This window comes from Knufia obscura (genome assembly GCF_036327395.1).
Source record: "Knufia obscura strain CCFEE 5817 isolate CBS 148926 chromosome Unknown scaffold_5, whole genome shotgun sequence".
Classification (NCBI taxonomy): Eukaryota; Fungi; Ascomycota; class Eurotiomycetes; order Chaetothyriales; family Trichomeriaceae; genus Knufia; species Knufia obscura.
Genome location: NW_027042691.1, coordinates 328,080 through 351,563, shown reverse-complemented (window position 1 = coordinate 351,563; position 23,484 = coordinate 328,080). Strand labels below are relative to the sequence as shown.

At 52.0% G+C, this 23,484-nt stretch overlaps 10 protein-coding genes across 10 annotated transcripts; 3 read left to right on the top strand and 7 right to left on the bottom strand.

Annotated features, from left to right (window-relative positions):
• Positions 1–372: 372 nt before the first annotated feature.
• On the bottom strand, positions 373–2,685 carry FLC3 (putative flavin carrier protein 3; the record flags this gene model as incomplete). Its single annotated transcript, XM_064873344.1, has 1 exon — positions 373–2,685. One exon carries the CDS (start codon positions 2,683–2,685, stop codon positions 373–375), a length of 2,313 nt encoding a protein of 770 aa, XP_064730448.1.
• A 2,444-nt stretch (positions 2,686–5,129) lies between these two features.
• On the top strand, positions 5,130–6,203 carry PMZ80_004920 (uncharacterized protein; the record flags this gene model as incomplete). Its single annotated transcript, XM_064873343.1, has 1 exon — positions 5,130–6,203. The coding sequence occupies one exon, from the start codon at positions 5,130–5,132 to the stop codon at positions 6,201–6,203; it is 1,074 nt and encodes a 357-aa protein (XP_064730447.1).
• Positions 6,204–8,122: 1,919 nt separating this feature from the next.
• Positions 8,123–10,075, bottom strand: FRP1 (ferric-chelate reductase Frp1; the record flags this gene model as incomplete). Its single annotated transcript, XM_064873342.1, has 1 exon — positions 8,123–10,075. One exon carries the CDS (start codon positions 10,073–10,075, stop codon positions 8,123–8,125), a length of 1,953 nt encoding a protein of 650 aa, XP_064730446.1.
• Positions 10,076–10,819: 744 nt separating this feature from the next.
• PMZ80_004918 (uncharacterized protein) lies at positions 10,820–11,518 on the top strand (the record flags this gene model as incomplete). Its single annotated transcript, XM_064873341.1, has 2 exons — positions 10,820–11,206; positions 11,261–11,518. 2 exons carry the CDS (start codon positions 10,820–10,822, stop codon positions 11,516–11,518), a joined length of 645 nt encoding a protein of 214 aa, XP_064730445.1.
• A 348-nt stretch (positions 11,519–11,866) lies between these two features.
• On the bottom strand, positions 11,867–13,930 carry PMZ80_004917 (uncharacterized protein; the record flags this gene model as incomplete). The annotated part of the gene is made up of 1 exon (XM_064873340.1): positions 11,867–13,930. The coding sequence occupies one exon, from the start codon at positions 13,928–13,930 to the stop codon at positions 11,867–11,869; it is 2,064 nt and encodes a 687-aa protein (XP_064730444.1).
• A 730-nt stretch (positions 13,931–14,660) lies between these two features.
• Positions 14,661–15,365, top strand: PMZ80_004916 (uncharacterized protein; the record flags this gene model as incomplete). Its single annotated transcript, XM_064873339.1, has 2 exons — positions 14,661–14,807; positions 14,856–15,365. 2 exons carry the CDS (start codon positions 14,661–14,663, stop codon positions 15,363–15,365), a joined length of 657 nt encoding a protein of 218 aa, XP_064730443.1.
• A 169-nt stretch (positions 15,366–15,534) lies between these two features.
• PMZ80_004915 (uncharacterized protein) lies at positions 15,535–16,656 on the bottom strand (the record flags this gene model as incomplete). The annotated part of the gene is made up of 1 exon (XM_064873338.1): positions 15,535–16,656. One exon carries the CDS (start codon positions 16,654–16,656, stop codon positions 15,535–15,537), a length of 1,122 nt encoding a protein of 373 aa, XP_064730442.1.
• Positions 16,657–17,137: 481 nt separating this feature from the next.
• On the bottom strand, positions 17,138–18,061 carry PMZ80_004914 (uncharacterized protein; the record flags this gene model as incomplete). The annotated part of the gene is made up of 1 exon (XM_064873337.1): positions 17,138–18,061. The coding sequence occupies one exon, from the start codon at positions 18,059–18,061 to the stop codon at positions 17,138–17,140; it is 924 nt and encodes a 307-aa protein (XP_064730441.1).
• Positions 18,062–19,198: 1,137 nt separating this feature from the next.
• PMZ80_004913 (uncharacterized protein) lies at positions 19,199–20,570 on the bottom strand (the record flags this gene model as incomplete). The annotated part of the gene is made up of 4 exons (XM_064873336.1): positions 19,199–19,340; positions 19,416–20,018; positions 20,082–20,229; positions 20,288–20,570. The coding sequence occupies 4 exons, from the start codon at positions 20,568–20,570 to the stop codon at positions 19,199–19,201; spliced, it is 1,176 nt and encodes a 391-aa protein (XP_064730440.1).
• Positions 20,571–21,144: 574 nt separating this feature from the next.
• PMZ80_004912 (uncharacterized protein) lies at positions 21,145–22,926 on the bottom strand (the record flags this gene model as incomplete). The annotated part of the gene is made up of 5 exons (XM_064873335.1): positions 21,145–21,734; positions 21,783–22,296; positions 22,343–22,438; positions 22,488–22,696; positions 22,746–22,926. 5 exons carry the CDS (start codon positions 22,924–22,926, stop codon positions 21,145–21,147), a joined length of 1,590 nt encoding a protein of 529 aa, XP_064730439.1.
• Positions 22,927–23,484: the final 558 nt, after the last annotated feature.

Below are 23,484 nucleotides of genomic sequence, written 5' to 3'. Positions count from 1 at the left end.
TCGTCCGCATATAACCGACCAGTACCTACTTGCGCACCCTCTTGGGTCACGCTTTATCTAATACAATATGATCAGATTGACCTTCCAAAGAATTATGGATAATTCAACCAGTTGGACGCCTTCGCATGCCTAATCCAATAACAGCCTGCTATGCAGAATGAAAATGACGATATCGTTGGTCTCGTAGGAGCTGCCTTGCATGCTGTTGTTCACCACAAACGCGAACGACGCCTAAGGACGTTGGTTTGGATAAGGTGGAGTTGCGGCAGCATTGTGACCATACTGTTGTTGCCACCATTCACGGTCCCAATAGCCCGAGTTTCCTTGCTTTTGCCTCATTTCACTATTTACATCATGGGGGCCCGATTGTTGTCAGTCGTAGCCTGCTCCTCTTTGCCATGGACTAGCAGTCCTGTCTTGAGGTCTGCTGTTGAAATTCTGCGGTGGATAATTGCTATGCGCAGATCTTGGAGGACCATAAGGACCTTGTCCAGGTCGAGAAAATGATTGCAGTGGTCCTTGCTGGCCTGGAGCCGTGTTCGGTCTGTGTTGACCATAACCAGCTCCCATTGGTGCTGCCTGTTGCATCTGAGGAGGATGTCCTGGCGAAGCTGGTGCCTGAGAAGGCGTGTATGTGTTGGTAGGCTGTAGATTCTGGTTGGAAAACCTGTTCGGCTGAGTAGCTGGTCTGCTCAGAGAGTCGCTGGATGATGTCTCATCGTCGATCTCTTTCGCCTGCTGAGGATATGAAGACTTGTCATCCCCCCGAGCAGTTGCACCGAGCGCATCAAGCTCCGTGGTGAGTGCTGATTGTGACTTAATGAAGCTGCCTCGGTCATCACGCATAGGCTGGTACCTTGTTTCGGGGTTCTTTGAGGCAATGGCGTAGATCGAGGAGACCAGGACCATGATCAGCAGAACAAAGATGAATATGATGTTGTAGACAGCAAAGATGACACCCATGATACCAGAAACCATCGCTGGCTGACCGAAGGCGTTGGAGAAAATGAGCAAGAAGATTGCGTTCAGGAAGTTGATGACAGCGATCGAGATGTTGAAAACATTGGTTTTCTTGTCCATCCATGGCCGCAGGACGCTGACTGCAATCAAGAATGCAGCCTCGACGATGATGAGACCGACTGCTTGAGCGATTGGTGATGATTGTGCAAAGGCAATGAAGATGGCTTTGGCGAGGATGTACCCCAGAAGGACGATGACGAAGTAGTAGGAAGTAGCCTTGTAAGAGACGTAGAGGAAGCCCCACTTGTTGAGGCAGGTCGGGTCGGAGTAGAGAATGTAAGCGGGGTTCTTGTGCATTTGCACGGATCGCTTCGCGAGAGTCATGACTTTGTAGGAGGCCCAAGCCAAACATCCAGCCATGGAGAGGAAGACGATCAGGGCAAGGATAACCTCTGCAGCAGAATCGCGCTCAACGATCTGCCACAGGCATAAAATAGACATCTGGACAAAACCAAGTAGCACCAGTCGAAAGAGGATGCCCTTGATGACAATGCGCCAGCCGTTTCTGAAATCTCGGAATTTGTCTGATTTCATCCAGCCTGCCTTGGCAGCGCCCTCGATTGCTGCTTTTGCCAATGCAACGCAAATGGAGGCAATGATCAAGATGCCGATGAAGAAGATCAAACCGGTCATGAAGATATTTGTTTGTTCAATGTGTGCACGGAAGCCGACACGCTCAATACCACGGACAATAACATTCTTTAACTCGGTAGAGCTGGTGGCGGTGGTTGAGGTTGTTTGTCGCTTAGAGAGAGTCCGTAGCCCACCCCACTCGATAGCTGACGCAAGTGTGTCTAGGCCACGTTTTATGGCGCGTTTCTTCTTCTCGACTTGGACAGAAACAGTGCTCAGGGTAGAGAGGTAGGTTGTTGGAGTACCTCCGGTAGCTCTTTGATACCAGGTGGCTAGGTTTTGTAGAAAACCAACACGGATGATGCCCATACTCCATTGGAAGTTTTGGGTCCAGGCCTGTACGATAGGTGGCATGGTCACAGAAGTTAAACCAATGATAGCCTGGGCTTGGAAGACACCAAATAGAGAGATGGCGTTTGCAGCAACATGGGCGGCAGTATTCGTGTTTCCGAGACCGGAGGTAATACCAGCCGCGATCAGACCTGCACCTGCGATGATTGCCGTGACCCATCCGACTGCCTTTTGATAGACACTTTTGGTGTTGGAAAGATCGGCTTCCAAGCAGATGACTTGGTCACCAAAGCCACCAGATTCGCTCACGGAATAAACTTTGAGACGGACTACGCCATCGATGTCGGGCACACTGTAGGCGATGCTTGGTATTTGGGCAAGAACATCGTCGCCCAGGGTGATAGTTGAGGGTGGCAGAGATAAAGGTCCTTTAGTCATAGGGCAGAAGCCCGGGAGGTCCAAAGAGCACGGGTCGACAGTTTGGTTAACCACGGAGAAGCCATAGGCCACGACCTGGACAACGGCAACCACGTTTCCAGTGACAGAGGAGAAACCATTAATCTCCACGCTCGCGGACTTGTTGCCGGGAGTTAAGCTGAAGTCGAAGAGATCGGCAGTGAACAGCGAGTTGTCCATGCAAGTATTAAGAGAGTTCGACTCGATTATATTCTCAGCTGCCGCATGTTGTGAGGAGGCCAAGAGAGCGAGGGAGGAGAGGAGGGTCTGTTTCGAGAATCGCATCGTGGCGGATGGGGGCAGAAGCAGATTCTACTGCTTCGCTGAGATGATCGAATATTATGATTATCCTTCTATTCTTTTTTATGATTCTGATTTCAATGGTCCGTATCTTCTATTGATCGGAAGACTCAGGTGAGTAGTCGTGTCATTTGTCGTGACAAGTCGGCAGAGGTGAAACAGATCTGGAGCGAGTGGCCAAACGGAAACAGTCGCAACGATCGGATCAACGAGAGGCGGCCGTCGTCGATGCCGCAAGTCCCGTGGCAGTGAGGTGGTGGGAGGGAGACTGTGACTGCGATCGTTCTTTGTTGGTGGTGCTAGCGAGCGTGTATACGTAGGAAATGCAGGTGGTTGTTGTGGAGATAAGTGAGGTGGTGAAGGATCGAAGGGCTGGATACAAGTTCAAAGTGCCAGCGTCAGGGAGCAGGTTGCAGGTTGCAGGTTGCAGCTGCGAGAATCTGAATCCAGTTTGGCAGGGGCGACCGAGTCCCGAAAGAGGTTGGCCCTAGGAAGGAGCCAATCGCCCAGCTGCCAAGCTCGATTGATTCGTTCGTCGCGGCTGTCGCAAAGAGTTTTGTCCGTCACCGGAAGCCTTCTAAGCCAACTTTAGGCTTAGCTCGTCACCTAACCCCAACCAAGTCTCAGGGGACTGCTCCGTCAAATGGAGGCTGTGCACTGCTTCGATACCGCTCTCGCATAACTCTCTTCACTGCGATTCGGGAGCGAGGGAGATTACGATTCCTCTAACAGTTGGTGAACGCAAGAAGTCGTCTCATGAAGATATTATTTGCTTCGCTGATCGAACTCCTCCAGGAATGCGCAGCAGAGCTCAGACAAAGAAGCAAAGCAAAGCCAAGCAGAACAGATCGTCGCAAACAATGAGCTCATCACTTCTATCTCACTGTACGCGTCACGCCTAAAAATTTGTGAGCACTCACTTCAAGTTGCAGCAGAGGTCCTTGCCTCGCAAGCCAACTTGAACGAGGGGCTTCTCCAGCCTCATGCTCGATGATTTTTTGCCTGAAACTCCTCGTCATCGTCGAAACAGTTCCCGTGCTACATGTGGACTACTTTGCATTAATCGTGTCATCGTCCATTGGTTTTGTCGACACCAAGAGCTGCAATTTTATCTCCAAAGTACTGCGGACTGCTGAACAGCTGCACGAGCCGCCATGCCGTGTGTTTGTCCTTCCCCAGCTTTCTGAAGGAATTGCAATCTTGACCGCAAAGATCGCCCAAAATAGTCCGACTACCCGTTGGCGCCATGCAGCCGTTGACATCATTTCAACCCTTCTCCCGCCGCTACTGTAGCAACGCAACCCACGATTACTCGCAACCACTGTCATCTCCCACATAAAACGTACAGCTATCGAGATGGAACAAGATAGCGGTCGTGACTGCGACTTGGATTATGGGGTTGCGCTTTTCCTCGGCGCTGACGACGCGGAGAATGTCCAGTCAGCATGCAATCTCCCGTGCGGCGCCTTCCAGATCTCAAAAGCTTAATGCTCCACCAATCACGACCCTGACTCCCAAAGCGACGTTGTGAACAGCCTGAGATCCTGGTGGGCAAGCACGACTGAGGGTCTTCACTACAAACAAGTTGCTTTTGTTGCTGCAAGCTGGAACTTCTCCATGCGTCTACGTAGTACTCAAGGCACATTCGCGAAAATGTAAGCACCAAGAGTCGCGCAGCTAAGCAAGAAGGAAGAACGATTGACCTTCATTCTTCTTGCCGCCCGCGATTGCGACCTTCCAGCACGCCATCGATCATGGGAAAACGCGTGCAACGTGTGGCGTGGCCGTGCTTTCCAAGCATTTTGTTCTTCATACACGGTATAGCAGAAGGCTCCGAGCCCGGTGCCGTTGAAAGGTCTTGGTACAATGATCCTATGACCCTTCGGATTTGACTTAGGACCTTCTGTTCACTGGCCACCCTCCTCAATAATTCATAACTCGTATGCTTTATACAGGTGCTGTATACTGAACACTCTTTCGGCGTCTCCAATACCGTGTGGCCTCTTTCATGCTTACCAGAGGACATCGCTTGCCGTCTACTATGTCAAAACGGGGTTCCTGCCAGACCAGGAAAATGCCGAGGTTGTTTGACCTGAATTTATTATACTGTAGCGAAGCTCAATCATTCACAACTGCCAGGCTGCCACACGACACCGTACCACTTACAGTATTGAGCACCTCAACGCCATAAGAGAAAACATCGTCTCTGGATTCAGAAATTTCAAAAATCCAAATAGCCATCGTGCTAGCCCGACACAACAACGAACAGCAAATACAAGCGCTTCCGAACCAGGAACATCGCCAACAACCAGACACACCTCGCAGCTTACTACCAATTGCCTCAAACTCAGCACATAAGCTCCAAGCTAGTATAAATACATATCGTCTTCACAACAACTAATCGTATCACCAAGAGCTCACCCATCCCCATGTCTCCCTCCCTGCCCTCCACCTACACTTCACTAACCCTCTCCTCCCGCCCAAAAGCCTCCATAATCCCAGGCGAAACCTTCGCCACCAACACAACCAACCCAACACCCTCACCAACCTCTCTCCGCGATGGCCAAATCCTCTTTCAAACCCTCTTCCTCAGTCTCGACCCCGCAATGCGCGGCTGGCTAAACGACACCCGCAGCTACATCAAACCCGTCCAGATCGGCGAAGTAATGCGCGGCTCATCCGTGGGCCTCGTACTAGCCTCCAAATCCAACAAGTTCGCTAAGGGCGAGTTGGTGCTCACTAACTCCGCCGGCTGGACCGAATACGCCGTCCTCGACGACAAACACTGCGAACGCGTCGCCGACACAGGCGAAGGCAAACGGCGCAGCGCAATCGACAGTCTCAGTGTACTAGGCCTGACAGGCCTAACAGCCTACTTCGGCATCCTGCGCATCGGCGAAGTCAAGAAAGGCGACTTTGTCGTTGTCAGTGGTGCCGCTGGTGCAACGGGGAGTGTAGTCGGTCAGATCGCGAAGATCAAGGGCGCGACGGTGGTTGGGATTGCGGGGACAGATGAGAAATGCAGGTGGCTTACGGAGACACTTGGATTTGATAAGGCGCTCAACTATAAAGATCAGGACTTTGCGAAGAAGTTCAGAGAGGTCACGAAGCCGAAGCTGATTGATGTGTATTTTGATAATGTGGGTGGGGAGATATTGGATCTTGCGTTGAGTCGGGCGGCGCCGCATGCGAGGTTTGTGATGTGTGGTGGGATTAGTCAGTATAATGAGGCGGTGCAGAAGGGGCCGAGGAACTACTTGATGGTTGTGAGTATGAGGATTAAGATGCAAGGTTTTATAGTATTCGATTTCGAGAAGGAGTATGCGGCTGCGAGGGAGGAACTGGCAGGGTGGGTGAAGGAGGGAAAGTTGAAGAGGGGCGAGACTGTTGTTGAGGGTGGTTTGAAGGAGGCGGAGAAGGCGCTGGTTGGTCTGTATCAGGGTGCTAACACGGGGAAACTGTTAGTCGAGGTTGCGAAGCTGGAGGACAAAGCGAAGTTGTGAAGGAATGACCATTGAATTTGCTACTGAATGGTCTCATGATCGTGCTTCAGGGGCGTAATGGAGTCGGCGAGGGTTGTCACCGTTTGCGCCTCGCCGTGAACTTGCGCGATTACTGCGTCATAGTGCATAGTATGAGTTTTCCAGCTTAGCTGTCTTGGTTACTAGAAGGTGCATGCTAGAACGGTCTTACATGAATCGTTCCTGCCTGTGGGTTGGAGCTCGAGAGCGCCGTATCATTGAGTCCAGGCAATGAGTATGGAGGGAGAGGAACCGGCAAAGGGCATACATACGGCCTTGACTGGATAGCCAACTCTGGAAAGCACAACATGCAGCGACTCATCATCTAAGGATGAGTCAAGTACAACATTCAACACAATCGATGCTCATATCTGTGAGACGTCAGACGAGCTAGGGATACCAACACGCACAGACACTGGACAGATTAGCGAGCAAGCAGCAAAGCAAAGACCACTCGCCCCCAGCTCTACGTGGCAACAGCCTAGTACACTGTTGATATGACAGACCATATAAACCGGCTCCAAGAACCAGGTCGCAACCCACGCGTACGATGAAGGACCTGGAACCCTTCAGAGGTCATCTGGACACTTCCCGGTGCAACAATAGCTGGCCGTGGAAAACCACCGGCGTATCGTCCGACCAAACCATTGTCCAGTGCGATGATAGCCGCCCAAGCACCTTTCGGCACATACTTTGACCCCTTCACTATGGCATAGAATCAGGAGCAAGACTTGGAGTGGAGACAGACCGCACTGCAAGACATATATCAAATTTGTGAGGTTAGTGCAAGCTGCACAGCGCCAATGGAAGAGCTGCGGAACACAATTACATTCGGTGGTCAATGAGGCTAGTGAAGAAGAGGGTCTGTACTCCGTACGGCCACCCGCCGCATCGGACGAGAGCAGTCGTCTCGTCGTGCACTGATGGATGCCACGCTCACCACTCATTGTTGCGGACTATGTGGAGCGACGGCCGAGCACCTAGCACATCTCGCTGTTGGTTATTACAGAGCTCGATGCCGGTCGGACGAACAGTGGTATCTCTAATCTTCTCAAGAAGTGGTACGTACAGAAATGAAATGGATATTGGGCGTCTTTCCCATACCTTGGATGTTCAGGCAGTAAGTACCATGTACGAGGAGCGAGCGACTCGCGATACCAACGTCTGTGAACGTGCGGACGTTACTAACGAGAGCAAAGACGTGTAGGTATACAAGCTTGATCCCATGATTATGGTGACGGAGCGCAAGTAGGACGCAACAATGAACAGACAAGTCTGCAAATCAGATAACACATGACATATCTTCTATATTCTAAATATCTATGCGCTATGTTAGAATCTCTATATTCCTCACGAACCCTTCATCCTACAGTATAGTAGTGGACTCATTCCTTTCAATCCTGGTCTCGGCCTTGTCTTGCGCTGTATTTATACTGCCACAGCCATATCTGCACCAGGGACCAAGTCTACGTTGATGTTGATCTTGCCGTTCAGGTAGACCGATGTGCACACTTCCATCACCGTGACGGCGACGTGACCTCGCGCCGACCGGCCGGACCGCCTGCCAGAAATTTTCAACTCGGCTGTTGTATCCCGTTCAAGCCATCGATATATCATCGGCAGCACGAGAGGGGCGTCGTACATGACGTGTGTGCAGGCTCTTCACTGTTATGTCGCAGGCTATCTGCCCGCCCAGACAGACCACACCGTGCCATTCCCCAGACACGGTCTAGTACACATCGACACAGCTCAGCTCAGTCCCGAGCTCACGAGGCGAAGGACCTCCTACCTCCCTCAGCAATGTCACCACCCTCGGTCCATGCTCTGCATGAATTCATCGAGGTTATCTTCCCATCTAATCAGACCCGTCTTCTCATCTTTTCTTTTCTTATATCATCTCCTCACCACCCATACGTCTCAGTCCAAAGATAAATCCCCTGCGCCCCCGTCCCCTTATGCACAGCTCTTTCATCAGATAGATTGGCAACGTACGTCCTGATGCTCGCCATCATTGCCTTCCCTCCACAGGCGATGATGACTGTTTCGCCGTGTGCGGCTTCGATGGTGGGGCGGATAAGGGGGTCGAAGGAGGGGGGACGGCCGAGGGTGTATGTGTATGTGGAGGTCGATGATGAGGATGAGGATGAAGATGAAGATGAGGAGGGAATAGAGGTTGTGGTAATCAATGCTTTTTCGGAAGGTTGCTTTTCGTCGGTGTGGCAGGTGAGCTCTCCGGAGGGAGGGCGGATTTGTGTCTCGGACATGATATCCGCCGGAATGTTGAGTTTCTTCAAATCCTCGGCTGGGTTGGGCCCGGTGACGAGGATCTTGAATTCGATGTGCTCGAGACCCAGCGAGGCTAGTTGGCGTACTGCGGCTCGTAGGCGGACATCGAACCAGGAGATCTGTGTTGAATGACGGACGACCCAGTAGAAGCATATTCTTTGGACGAATGGTGCTTGCTTGATTGCGTGCTCGAGGAGGGGCATGGTGTAAGACGCGCCCGTCGAGGATGCGATAAAGATCAGGGAGTTGCTTCGTTCGATCGCTGCTAGAGGCGGTGTGCCCCATGGCCCGCTGAGGAAGATTCGATTAACTGCTAAGCTCGTTCCCTTGGCTTGTTTGCGTTCCGCTTTGCGCTGGAGTTGCCTAGTGAAGCCATTGTGGCACTTGAAGAAGATCTCAAGATCGCGAGAGCCAGTCTCTTCCTCTGTGACCCCGCCAGAGTTTGGGCCGAGACGGGTATTCGCAATGGTGAATGGATGTGATTCGACAATGCCTCGGCCTGGAATCGATAGGAACACATGCTGTCCAGCTCTCCAGTTGAAATCGACATCCTTTACCGTCAATCTCATGTAACCGGACGGATAGGCAGTGAGGTCCCCTCTGAACCCAATACCACCTTTCCCAAACGCCCTCAGATGCAGGTTATTCACGATCGACCAAATGGCCCTCGCGCCACGATCGAATGCCACAAACGCAACAGCCATCCAGATATTGTACCTAGCATAGCTTGGCACATGCACATACAGCAACCACAGCAACACCCCGGCGCCTGCAAGATGTTGCAAGACCCAAAGCTCATAACACAAATCTCTAAATAGACCAAACCCAGTCAGGACCGTCCAGCCGAGCACAGCCCAAGCACCAAACCCGTACTTCACCATCGGCATCAGCTCAAGCTGGTATTTGACAAAATCCGCCAAAGTCCATTCGTGGAAGAAGTATGCCCAGTGCACAATCACGGTCAAGAATAGCGTCCTGCTGACCCATCGGTGCATCCAATTCAGTCGTTCGTAGGAGATGCCGGTGACCATGGAGATGACGTTGAATTTGCAGCTCAGAGCGTACAAAAGCGGGACCTGGGTGATTGAGACCCAACCTGCGCGAAAGGCAGGCTTCTCCCAACGATATCCGTACAGTGAAGAAGATGGACCAAGGAGGACATTTGTCCAGAGCATGATGAGGATGATGGTCCAGTACGTCAAGATCAGAAGAGATTGGCCGAGCGGCGGAGGCGTGAAGTATCTCAGTATCCGACCATTCAGTGGTTGCATCGCTGGGTAGGTCGATTCGCGAACTGTGGCAAGGGCCGTGTCATAAGCCTGCGTAAAGACATTGCTAGGCCGTGAGGGGACAGACGATCGTGAAGAATGCTTCCGCTTTGCTATGGAGGTGCGAGCATAGTCGATGAGAACACGCAAGCCTCGGACGATGGCGGCAGCGGCAACAATATACCATAAGGCATGGGCGATTTTCTTGTTGTCGGTAAGAAACAGCCCAGTGCTGGTCATGTCCATCCCACCCATGCCACTCATGTCGCCCATATCCATGCCGCCATGCGAATGCGACATCTTGACGGCGGGCAATTCGGTATACTCTTTCGTGGGAATGTTACTATTCCCCAGGTTGAAGTTGTTGTATCATCTCGAGAAGTCCTGCGTGACTGTATGAACTTTAGCCATCATGACCTCTTTCCAAGGTAAGCGCAACAATGTGCTCAATAATGACAAATTCCGTAGAGAGCCTCATCAGCCGTAAGACGACGAAACAGACTCCATGGCAGGAGCTTGGCGAAGATCATGGTGACGGCTTTGCAGAGCTTTGTGCGAAGTGTGAGATCGGAGAACCAGATTCCAGGCGTGCCGAATCCATGGTTGAGCAAGTTTTCCCATAAGGGCTTAGCTTTGTGCCTGGATCTTCGAGCTAACTCCGGTGAGATCCGCTGAGCAAGTTTCAACCCATCTTTATTGGACGCGAAGGCACGCTTGTGCCTGACTAAAGTTGAAAAGGGTCATGATTGGCCCTTGCCGAAGCTCACATCAGATAAAATGTGCTCGCGTACTGGTACTTTACGCAATGGCTCGATGTGTATGGTAAGCTCGAAGTCAAAAGATGATCGAGCTCAAACAAAACAGCAAAGACGCCCTGTCACGCTCCGAGTACCTTCAAATCATCAAGCCAAGCCAACAGTAATCCCAGCAGCGATACACCTCTCCAAAGCAATAGTATAAGCAGCACAGTCCGACTTGTGCAGTACCGTCACCTCGACCCTGCCATCTTAAAGTTGTCCAAATTCTCGTCCACCACCATCCAAAATGTACAAATCTCTCACTCTCCTGGCTCTCCTTCCCAGCGCCTTCGCACACTTCGTACTCAACTACCCACCGTCCCTCGGCTTCAACGAAGATGACGAGGGAACAGCACCCTGTGGCGGCGCCGAAATCAGCTTCGACAACACCACAGACATCACAGTCGGCAGCTTCAGCGTTGCATCACGCTCAACACATCCTCAAGCCAACTGGCTCTTCCGAGTGACCACAAGCACAGAGGAACCATACAACTGGACGAATATCCTGCCAGTCGTCAGCCAGAGCGGACTGGGCGATTTCTGCCTGCCGGCCTTGAGTGTACCTGCTTCGTTCGTCGGCCAGCAAGGTATCATGCAGATCACTCAGGGTGCCGTTGACGGAAATCTGTACCAGGTAAATTTACTTTGGCACGCCAACTGACCGAGACTTCTTGCTAACGCGGGACAGTGTGCCGCCGTCAACTTCGTCGAGGGAAGCGAGTCCGCCGTGCCGAGCCAGTGCACCAACGCAACTGGTATCACGGCTACACTGACTACACAGTCATCGTTGGACGGTGACAGTAGCACGTCTGCATCTGCTTCGGCATCTGGCTCAGCATCTGCAACGAGCTCCGGCGCTGCCGCCTCATCTTCTGCTGCTGGTGCTGTTCGACAAGTGGCTGGAGGGCTATTGGCTGTTCTGCCTGCTGGTCTGCTTCTGCTGTAGAAGTGAGCTATTTCTACTATCAGGTGCATTACCACGCTGTAGATAGGAAATGCAAGCCCGTTGAATAAGATCTATCTTTCAAACTTGATCAGATCGAGACCATCTATGATGGTCTGGCATTGATTACTCATGGCGATCGGCATAGCATTTTCCAGGAACACAGAGCATCGATACCGCACAAATAATCGCCGTCACCCAGGCCTTTTCCGAAAAGCATAAAACTCAAACCAAGAAAGCGGGCTCCGTCAATAAGAAAACAAATATTCATAAATTCGTAGTCCACTCATTCTATCATGCTCTACCAGGGTATCATATCTTAAATCACAACCAAACTCCACCCCAACCACCCTACCACTCCAACCGATCATCACACCTCAATTCAACACAGCCCCTCAAATCCCCCCTCCACACCCTCCCACCATCATTGCAACCCGCCACAACACCCCTCAAATCACTAATCATTCCACCCGGCCCACTAGCATAAACACTCGTCGAGCCCTGCACCGTCTCATCCACGAACTCCCGCACAATAGCAGCCAGATCAGGATGTCTCATCTCGGCCGGCACAGCACCGACGCTCCCCCTCCTCTCAATCGTAATGCTCTGTTTGCGTGGGATGGCCGGTGAGCACACCTCGATGTCCTTGTTCTTGTTCTTGAAGGCGCAGCAGCCGCCAGCGCCCGTGATTTCTGGTTCGTCGTCGGTCGTCGCGGAGGATGAAGATGACGAGCCAGGTCTCTCAGTCACGTCGATGGTCACGTTGCCGGCTTTCTCCTCTGACACGCTGCTCGCGCTACTCGTTGCCGACGGGTCCTCCCGTGTAACATAGATACTGATCTTGAGGTCGATGCTCTTCGCGGCCTCATACAACCTGCCAAGTTCAGCTTGCACCCACGCCATATCTGCTTTTCGACGGATCGCCCAAACGAGCTGCATCCTGCGCGTGGACGAGCAGCCGCAGTTCGTGATCTGGCTGAGGAGCACAGGGAGGACGTAGGTTATGCCTGTGCCGCCTGCGATGCAGAGGATGTTGGTTGTTGGTGTCAGACAGTCGACCTCAGAGACGCCGTAGGGGCCATTTAGGATGACCGGTGTGCTCGGGGTCTTAGCGGCGATTTGATTGATCTTCTTGGTTTCGCCGCTCTTGGCTCGGAAGATGTAGGAGTGGTGTATGGCGCCTGCTTTTGGTGTGGGCACGTTGAGGGGTGTGAAGGGGTGGGATTGCCAGATGCTGGACTTGGGGAAGCAGAGGTAGAAGTGTTGGCCTATGTTCCATGGTTCTTGTTGTTGGGTGAAGTCTAGACGGACAATGCCGCCGTTTACTGCGTCGGGGAAGGTCGTGATGTTTGCGTCTGTGCTTTGGAATCCCATGGTTGAGCTACCGCCGATGTAGTTGTAGTGGAGGAGTCCTGTTCTGACGAGACGAACGCCTCGGTCGATGAACCAGACGATTAGACCGGGAATGAGGAAGCATGAGAGTTTGGCCCAGTGGCCCCAGCATGCGCCGATGTATACCATGGCGAGAATGTAGTGCGACTTTCGGAAGAATTCGTAGCCTGTTCGTCGGATGGCCCATGGTGTGCTGAGGATGAAGAGCACGAGCAGGAAGAACATTGCGATGACGCCCCAGATCATGTAGAGTTGCTTGATCCACTCGATCGAAACCTTTGGTTGTGGTTGGTACAGTCTCAGTTCGACAACAGACCAACCGATGGTGTGGAGGATGGATTGAACGACAATGATGTAGCCGAGCCATCTATGGAGGAAGTTGAAGCTCTGATATGGGAGGCCGGTGATCAAGGAGAGGATAGATTCCCGTGAAGAGAGTAATACAGATAAGGGGGTCAATGCGTATGCTATTACGCCGACTCGGTCTGCCCAAGGACCAAGGCTGACTCTGGTGTTGTGGACTCCTGGCATGTTCTTGACCGGCGTGACCCAGGTGTTGTAGACAATGCCGACGAAGGAGAAGACAGCAAGGTATCCAGTTAGAACGGCCAAGACAAGTACCTGCAGTCGAGTGGTGCGTCCGAAGATTGGCCTCGCGAACTCCGGCAGGAGGTACTGTCGTCGATATGATGCTATCGACCTCTGCCATCTGCCGATGGTGCTCACTGTCATGGCAGATTTCTCTGCATCGAAGAGGGAGTCGAGAGTCTCGGTGGGCTTGGCGGATGACCAGTTGTATATCGACCAAATGAAGAGTATGCCGACAAATGTAGCCCATATTATGCCACAGTAAAGCATTCCCAGGTCATGAGCGCGGTAGACGACGTCGAGATACTCGCACGAGCCTGCATCGTTCGTGCACGGTACCATTCGATCACCGTAACCCCAATGATGCGTTACGGCGGTGGCTTCGCTCATGTTTTGAATATGTCGAGGCGTGAGATGCATCATTGCGGACGCCATGATGCCGGAGTGTGGTTGATACCTCGATTGTTGAGATGACTGAGGGTGAGAGAATGCCTGGTAAGATCGACGACCAAACAGCACGACCCGATAACATATAGATGACTGGAAATGTACTTAGCTGGTTGGGCCAAGACGTCCCGCTGCATGGAGCCGTGGTCTGAGACTCTATGGACCATGTTGAGCTGCTCTGTGGTGCTGACAAGGTGGAATACTCCGAGCCCGCTTTTCATGTAGATGAAACTGCTAATCGTCGGGTACTCGTAGTGTCGACGAATGAGCGTGATGACGGTGCTGAAGCCGACGCTTGTGATGCCAAGCCGATGAGCACGTTCTTGGTGTGGATACTGAGCACATTTTCAAGCATTTTCTTTATGCACTCGATGTATCCGCGTTGAATGATGAGCGTGCATTTTCCTGTTCTTGTGTAGCTGCATGCGAAATGATTCGTCGAAATGAAAAGTAGGCGAAGAAGTGAAGGAAAAGTGGCTGCTCCGAAGTTCTAGACGGAAGCATATCGGAGTGTTCAATCGTGCTCACCTTGGTACAAACCGACGCAAACCAACTCATCAGCTTCCACGTAGCCGGATCATAAACCTTCGTGGTTCTCTCTGCCACACTACTCTTACCTGAAACCTCACAGCCAAACGTCCACTTCCTTTGCCTTGTGGTTGCCAAATCTCTCTCCGCGCCATCGATATACTACTATTGCCCCATTGTAGTCCCCACAATGTCAAGCTCAATGTCCATGTCCATGTCAAGCATGGCGAGCATGATTGTCACAGCCACATCGGCCGCAGCATCAGCAACATCTTCTGCGGCCTCAAGCCACGACATGGGTGGTATGGATATGGGCGACAACGCCTGCAAGATCAATGTGAGTCTTGACGCAAGATGAATGGGGATGCCAGCTGACCTGTGACAGATGCTGTGGAACTGGTACACAATCGACGCATGCTTTCTCTCGTCGTCATGGCCCATCAGAAGTAACGGCATGTTCGCCGCCAGTTGCATAGGCATTGCACTCCTTGTCGTCGCCCTGGAGTTCTGCCGTCGGCTGGGCAAGGAGTACGACGCACTCATCGTCCGCCAATTCAAGCGCAATCTCAACGCTCGCGCAGCTATGGTCCAGATTCCGTCCGTCGACGCGTGTGAAGGATCTGAACCACCATTTGCCACCTTCCGAGCCAGTCCTCTTCAGCAACTCGTTCGGTCGGCCATACATGCTGTGGTCTTTGGACTAGCGTACCTAGTCATGTTGCTCGCAATGTACTATAACGGTTTCGTCCTTATCTCGATCGTGATCGGTGCTGGTATTGGCAAATTCCTCTGCGATTGGATGATCGTCAAGATACCGATGTTCGCACAGAACCATGACACCAGTGGGAAGAACATTGATCATCAGGTTGAGGAACCGAGCGTGTGCTGCGGCTGAGCTTGAAAATTGTGGCTCTCACTCAACAAAGTATGGTTTCAGCGTAGCGTGTTCTGGCGTTTATGATAACATCTTGCGGAGGAATGCAATATACATGATAGAAGAGCAGTGCGTGGCAAGGCGGGACGCGTCAAAAATGTCGCATCCTATCAATCACACCAACTCCAAATCACAGCTTGTTTCCATCAGCTCCCGCCTTCTCCTTCATCTGCCTCGCCGCAATCTCGAAGTCCTCCAAGAACCTCCACAAAAGCTTCTCCCGCCAGCCCTTTTGCTTCCACTCGTTCGCGGACTTCGGAAAGAACTCTGCCACACCGCGCAGCTGCGCGTCATGCGCAAAGATATACCAAACGTTCTCATCTGCGTCTGCCTGTTGTGTCTTTTTGATCGTCTCAATCGCGAGCGGAATATCCTTGCCCATTGCCGGTTCGAAGAAAGGTGTTGTGCTTGCTGGTGTTCTGTCGCGACTTGAATTGATGTTCTCAAAGATTGAGCCAGGACAGGCGGTAGTCATGCTGAGATGCTGACACAGGGCTGGGATATACTGAGACGGTATCGAGCTGGGCAGAGGCATCAGTGGTGACGGACGAAGTTCGCCTCCGTGATGCGTTAGGTCGCCACCCATGAAGATGAATGTGTCGGGATTCGTGGTTGTGCGGGCTAGACCTGCTAGGTGGCCGACTGCGTGGCCGGGTGTGTCGAGGAGGTAGAACGAGCCGTCGTTGAAGTAGTCGTAGGCTCGGAATGGTTCGATCTGCAATGCGTTGCCTTCGGTGAATGTGATCTCGTGGAGTTCGCGTCCTTCGAAGTCGATTTCTCGGACATCTGCTTTCGGGTTCGTAGGGTAAGCCGGTAGCTTCTCGTCTTTGAAGCCGGGGCCGACGATGAGTCTTGTGGAGGCTGGGAAGGTGCTCGGGTTGCCGATGTGATCCCAGTGCCAGTGACTCCAGACTATGGCTTCGATGCTTTCTGCGTCTATGTTCTGCTCCTTCAGTATTTGTACTGTGGGCTTCTCGACCGAGATCTCCCAGCCATTTGACTTCAGCCGGTTTGAGACTGTTGGTGCGGCGTCCTGCCAGTCAGTCGGGACACCAAGGTCGAACAGCAGCTTTCGGCCTGACTCGTGTTCTATCAGGAAGGACCAAGTTCCGATTTCTGGCATTAGGTCGAAGCCAGGTATCGGAGGTTTCATGAGGGCTTTCACAGGCAACTTCTTGATCATGGATGTTGAATCTATGATCCGGACGGAGGTCGGTTTACCCGGAGGCACACTAGAGGTGAACGAGGACATGCTTCCTGTTCGATTAGCTCGTTATCTTAATGATCAAATGTGCTCGATGTTGTATTGGCTTATCCTTCCTTCTTGGAAGACTCGTGCACGTCCTATATCTATTGTTATCTTACTCCGTCAAAGATACGTTGCGGTCGTGCCATCGGGGTATCGTCATTGCGGAGATCTCGGATGTCAAACGCGAAAGCCAGCTGTGAGGGGGTCTTTGGGGTGCAGGTCAGTAATTGAGCACAGTGGCTAAACGAAACTCGCACGCCTCACTCATGTGGTGGCAGAGCTCAGCGGATCAACGAGCTCATCCAAGCCTTAACAAGAGTGTCGACTTGAGAACAAGGTAGGGACCACTAGCATGCCCGCGTGAGACCGAAATATTTGTCCGGCCTTCCGGAGCACGTTCAAGGCAGGTCTACCGAGGCGCAGATGACCGTACTACGGCACACTTTAGTTACCATATGCCATCGACGCGCCGGTCAACAAATCATCACCTCCTATCCTCCTTGATAATCGCTTCCACCACATCCAACTTAGTCATTTTCTTAATCATCCCCTCAAACATCCCAACCGGTAACATAGTCCCCAGCCTTGCCGTGGATGCACTCGCACCCTTCCAGATAACAGCCGGCGGGTTCCTCCCAAGCAACAATGCCGCCACCTCACCAGCCCACTGCTCCGCTGTGATGCCCCTGTCACTAAGACCTTCCTGACTCATGGCCTTCTCAACAACATCACGGGCTGGCGCGTAGATCGATGTCGTTGGTAGCCGCTCGCCTTTGACATTGACGTTATTGTTCGCGATGATATTCGTGCGTACGCCTGCAGTCTTGAGGTCGATGACGCGAATTCCAAAAGGCGATAGCTCGAGGCGCATTGTCTCAGAGACCATGGCGAGGGCTGCCTTGGAAGCGTTGTATATGCCTTGAAATGGTAGGGCCATGAGAGATCCGACTGAGGTGTGGTTTACTATCATTGTCTGGATTTGGTGGCTCCAGACTGAGGAAGTGGTACTGTGTGCGTTGGGAGACTTCAGCAGCAAAGGTAGGAAAGCCTGCGTGACGGCAATTTGGGCCCACACGTTCAGATCGAACAGCTCCTTCGCTGCGAATAGGGATACGTCGGCGATGGGCATCGTGTAATTGCCCGCCGCATTGTTGACGAGCATGTCTAGACCTTTGCCTGCTGGTAGGGAGGCGGTGACGGCTGAGACGGCTGAAGCAATGGACGACTCCGACGTTATATCTAAGGCTAGCGTCTCGATTCCTTGCGTGGCGAGAAGCGACAGCTTGCTTGGGTTTCGCGCCGTCGCATAGACATGTTGTCCGGCATCGTGGAAGGCGATCGCAAGCGCTGCACCCATTCCGCCAGGAGAGCAACCGGTTATCAGGATCGTGAGTCTCTCGGACGACATGGTGTTCTCGAGTTGACTAATCTTGAGGCAAATATATAGTTGTTGGGATCACGGTTGCAGGTTCTGTCAACCTGATGAGAGTCGAGATGTAAGCAGATATTCGAGTCCAGGCTTGGAAAGCTTATTGACTGGATACAGAGCAAGTATAGGAACCCTTGGTTATAAAGGAGTTGCCAAGTAATTCGGCCGAAGTTGTATCCGTCTTCTTTCCGCTCCGAGCCACAACGTAACCAAAGTCGTTCATAAGATGCGCAGCATTGTAGCAGCCTGTCCAACGTACTAGACAGGCGATAAGAAACTTCCTCAATGCATGCTCAATGTTGTTGGATCCTTCCTGCACCATTTTCTGTACTGGGGTCCTCCCGAGTGCTAAAATCGCCGACTCGTGAACTGCTCGATCTATGGCTGTTTTCTGTACTAGAGGCTTCCCGAGTGCTAGAAACCATATACTCGTGAACAGCTCAATTTATGACCGCGTTCTGCACTGGGGTGCCCGCCCTGCCAAAGCTCCGCACCGGGCCATTAGGAAGGTGGTTTAAGCATTCTTGTGAGCGACACCAAGCTGGAAAGCCAGCATGAAGAGAAGAGACGTTATGTCGAACAGGAAGCTGAGCCATACTTTTCGATCTTTCTTCTCTTTGTGATTGAGAGCCCATTTAGCGCAGTAAACAGCGGTCGTGACCATCTGTATCAATCCGAAGATCAAGCCGTAATGGACTATACTTCGTTGGAAGGCCGTTCTAGGCTCATTGAGAAATGCTGCCATGCTGATATTTATGAAAGCATATGCGAAGCTGAGGGTCGCGAAGATACTACACAACCAAATCGATACTCGATTGAAGAGCTGGTCATAGCGGGCTTGTCGCGCCTCAAGGTCGTTTGCTAAGTCTGCTGTTATGGTGTATACCGGTGGTGGGGTGGACGCCGGAACCTCATGGCTGACCGCCGATATCTGCTCGTTGATCATGACTGTATGTGGATGGGACGATAGAAAATTGGAAAGAAAGCTGGTGCGAATGTGTGTTAAATATCTGCGTCTGCTCTTCGACAGGTTTGGTACACTAAGACAAATTGAGTCGCGCCAGCTGTACCACGGAACGACTCGCGCCTTCCTTACCCTTTTACCGGTCTCGTTCCTCAATGCAGGAACTCCGCCGGCACATCCGGGCCCCAAACAGCCAACCCCTCATGTTCCGCCGGCTCATACCCAATAACAGTATCCTCATTCACCAAATCCCCATCCGCATAATGCTCAACCATAAACTTGGACGTATCCCACCTACACCACACGTTAGCAACAGACCACGACACATCGCCCCCACAGCTAGCCAGCCACAGAACAGACAAAACTCACCAATAATCAAAAACCTGACTCCCCAAAATATGCCGTCCAACCCCCCAAACATTCCTATACCCCTTCTCAGCCAACCACTGATGCCCCAACGCCTGCGTATCAAAATCATGCACCTCAAACGAACAATGATGCACATGCGGCTCCGGAATACTACTATCCGGCGTCAACGTACTCAAAAAGATAGTATGGTGATCAACCAAGTCCTGTCCCCGATCCAAATGCGCAAACATCGCGACTTCCTTCCTCGTCCCATCCGGCTGCTCAACATAAAGCATGTCCGAGGGCACAATATTGAAGTTCTGCGTGTACCATTCCTTTAGCGTGGGGAATTGGTCGCTGACTAGACCGAAGTGGCCGAGTTTATGTACCGCTGCTGGACCGGGGCGGAAGCGCTGGAATTGGCGTTGGCGGGGTTTGGTGGATTCGTCGTTTACGATGAGTTTGTCGGGCATGGATTTTGGGGGTGGGGGTTGTTGGCCGTGGATGAAGTTTAGGGGGAAGCCTTCTGGGTCGAGGATTGTGAGGAGGTTGCCTCCGCCGGGGGCGGAGCTCATTTCTTCGATGCCGTTGGTTTGGATGCGGTCTTTGTGTGTTGTGACGATTCTAATGGCAGTAAGTACACACGTGTTGACTTATGGGGGTGGCAGGGTAGGGTTGGCAGCTTACTTTTCTAGCTCCTCGTGGCTCTCGACTTCGAATGCGCCACCGAGGAATTTACGAGGGCCCTCGCGCACGTAGTACACGTACTGATCTGGTCCGTACCCGCCGAACCACCTTTCTGTATCCGTCTTCTTGACGACTTTCATGCCGAAATCTGTTCGGCTGTTAGCTTCGCCTCTTCTCACTTGACTCGGCTTGGAGAACGGAAATACCTCTAAGAAAAGCAGTAATCTGATTCAGATCTTCATGCTGATACCTCATGTGGCTCAACTTCTTCAGTTTCACCCACTTCGACTTGTCGATCCCCTGCTCGGAGAGCCATGTTTTCTGTGACATGTATGCATCGCCTTTAGTCTCATTGTCTGGAACTGACGCGCCCCTATTCGGGGAAGGACCACGACTCTGCGGGTTGCCATTCGTCGTTGTGGATTGTGCTTTGGTCTCTGTGATGTTGGTCTGGAGATCCTTGAAGGAGTCGGTAGGTGGTGCTGCCATATTGGACAGACGGTATCGTGATACTCCGTAAGCGGCAGTAGTATTCGATCTTGTGGTTAGCTGGCAATTTCTGGAAGCTTGATCTATATGTCGGATTTCTCCAGGCTCGTGTTGCTAGATGTGGTTGCTGATGAAAAGATGTGGTCGCGGAATGGCACCCGAGTGCTTTGTCAGTCGTTCTATGTACACTGCATTTCTATCACGAATCGGCATATCACGGCACCAGTCGTTCTTATAGCACGGCGAAATCTTACGCTTAGACATCATCACAAATGAAATGCCGATGATGTTCATCGAGCATGGCGCATAATATTCTGGGGGCGGGCCCCGCACGATTGCGCGAAAAATGGGTCTTTAAGCTGCAGCTGTCCAATCAAAATAGATCGGTCGGACGAATTCGAAGCTGAAAGAAGATGCCGGCCCAGATAGCACGTGAACAGGTGGTGAGCACGCGTTAAGAGGATCTTTTGAATGGTAGGACTGGGCTCATCCGTCCTTCTGACTATGTACATCTTTTTATCGACAACTCTCACGTCCCGACGTGTTTCTCATCGCAGATACCCAACGAGCACCACTAGTAGCTCGTGTCTGGCATAGTCGTGAACGGAGTCATGCTTCCGAGATCAGGGATTCTGCCCAACAGGTACTCAACGTGACGATATGCGGCGCTCGGTGCATACTGAGGCACCATGTGTCCGGAAATATCGATCGTGACAAGAGTCAAGCCTCTCTCAGTATGATATTGTCCCATCACGCCTGCGCCTGCCAACGTCCCAAGGGAAACTTCTTCATGGTATGGGACGTAGAAGTCGTCGAATTGATCAGGACCCTGCTGGAAGCCCTGCTGACCATTCCATGTCATGTTTTGTATCGCCAGAAGCGTGCCATTGTACTGCAAGATGAAGTCCAGGAGGCCATGGCCAAGGATCGTGCGTTCGGTCCGCTCAATGACGCCTGGGAGGATGCTGAGGCCGGAAGGAGGTGAAGTATCGGTTCCGTTGACGAAAACGTCGTTTGGAGCGCACTCGTACCACTCTTGGACTGGCGCATTGATGGCAGTCTGCACGTCGGTCAAGTTGAAGTAGATGAAAGCGCCTTCAGGAACGTAGTCGAAGGAACCTGGGAAACCGAGGACATCCCACAGCAGGGGACAAGTCGTGGCCACTGCGCTTGATTAGTATACATTCTGCGGAGGATGATTGAACAACAAACCTTGGTAGATATCGAAGCATGGGTTGACGAGAGAAGCAGCTTCGTACACCATTTCCCATGTATTGCAGGTGTCATTGTCGTCATTTGGGTACGGTGGTGTAGGCAGAGGACCCTTCGGAGGGAACACAAGATTCTCTTCCATGAACGATGTATAGCCGCAGGTGTCTGAGATGTTGTGCAGCTCCTCGACGAAGGATGCGTTCAAGTCTAGGAGCGGTCCCCAGTAGTCGACAAAGCTTGTGGTTGGGATGTTATCACCGATCGAATCATAGCTGTAGACACCATCGTAGACCAAGATCGAGCTGAGGTTGTAGTAGGTCGTGTCATTGGCGTTCAAGAAAGCGTCCGCAAAGTAAGGAACATAGTAACCAGCGTAGGACTCGCCAGCAATGTATACAGTGTAGCCTTGCATCATGAAAGTGTCGACAAAGTTCTTGAAGAAGCCCATGAATTGCGCCGCGATATCTTCCTCGCTTTTTGCTGTGACGTTGCCTTGAGTGAAGCCAGTACCAATCTGCTCATGGTCAGCAGTTTTCCATGAGGACGCAGCTTTCACTTACCGGTTGCTCAACCCAGACCACGTTTGTCAGGTTGACCCAAGTCCAAGGATTCTGGGCTGGTCTGTAGGTGCCATATTGCCATAGAACAGGACCGTTCTAGTTGCTATTAGCGGTGTTGCTACTCATGGTCCTCAATTCTAGTTACCTCTTGAAAGAAACCTTCTAACGATGAGCACCCAGGACCACCATTAAGCCAAATCAAGATCTCTTTCTCCGCCGCTGGATTCGGCGAAGGGAAGAACCAGAAGTAGAGCTGCCCATCATCGGAATTATTCGAGATGTCCATCAAACCGGCATACGACTCGCCAATGTCAAAGTCGACGTACGGCAGTCCAGTACCATTAACCGCATATTCTAGTAATGTCAGTCAAGATTCGACAGCGCGTTGCCAACTGAAGCTCACGTTGTGTCTCCTCGGTATTGTACTTCGACGCCTGTCTTCTAGGGAAGCCACCAGCTCTCCTCGTCGGCGCGGTCGGCTGTCGCTTCTCGATGTTCGGCAGTTTCTTGCCAACATGTTGAGGGCTTCTGGCTGCCACCGCCGTAGCAAGGAGCCCACAGCCCAAGATACTCAGGAGCTTCATGGCGATACTCGAAACGAACGATAACGATATGCCTGCCTGTAGTTCTCAAGCAGCCCTAGGAAGCTTTGACCGCTGCCGAAACTTTTTCCTTGAATGAGGGACATCCTGGAGATTTGTAGCTCCGTCATGCACACGTGTTGCTTCTGGAAGTAGCAAAAGAGAGGCAGGTGCGATACTGAGGCCCACCATAGCTCCCATCGCGACAGGCACTGACCTTGCAGGATCTTTGATGCACGAGAAATGCTACTTGATGTCGTGTGCCTGCATGGCCAAGGACAAATCACAAACGACTTCTGTTCTTACTTCTAGATAGCGCTAGCTTAAGTGGACTTAGCTGAGCTTGATTCGGCCCTCGGAAGGCGACACGACGTTGTGCGATTCGATGGAGGGATAGGATTGGGGAAGAAGCACTCACGATCATGATGGCGAGAGGCACAAGATGTCACTTTCCTGTTCCATGCTAGCGGCAACGATGATCATGGAGGTGGAATCATGGTCGCGTGCAATAGCAACCTCGGATTCCGCCGGATCACGGCAAACATTTTCAGTCCTTATCGT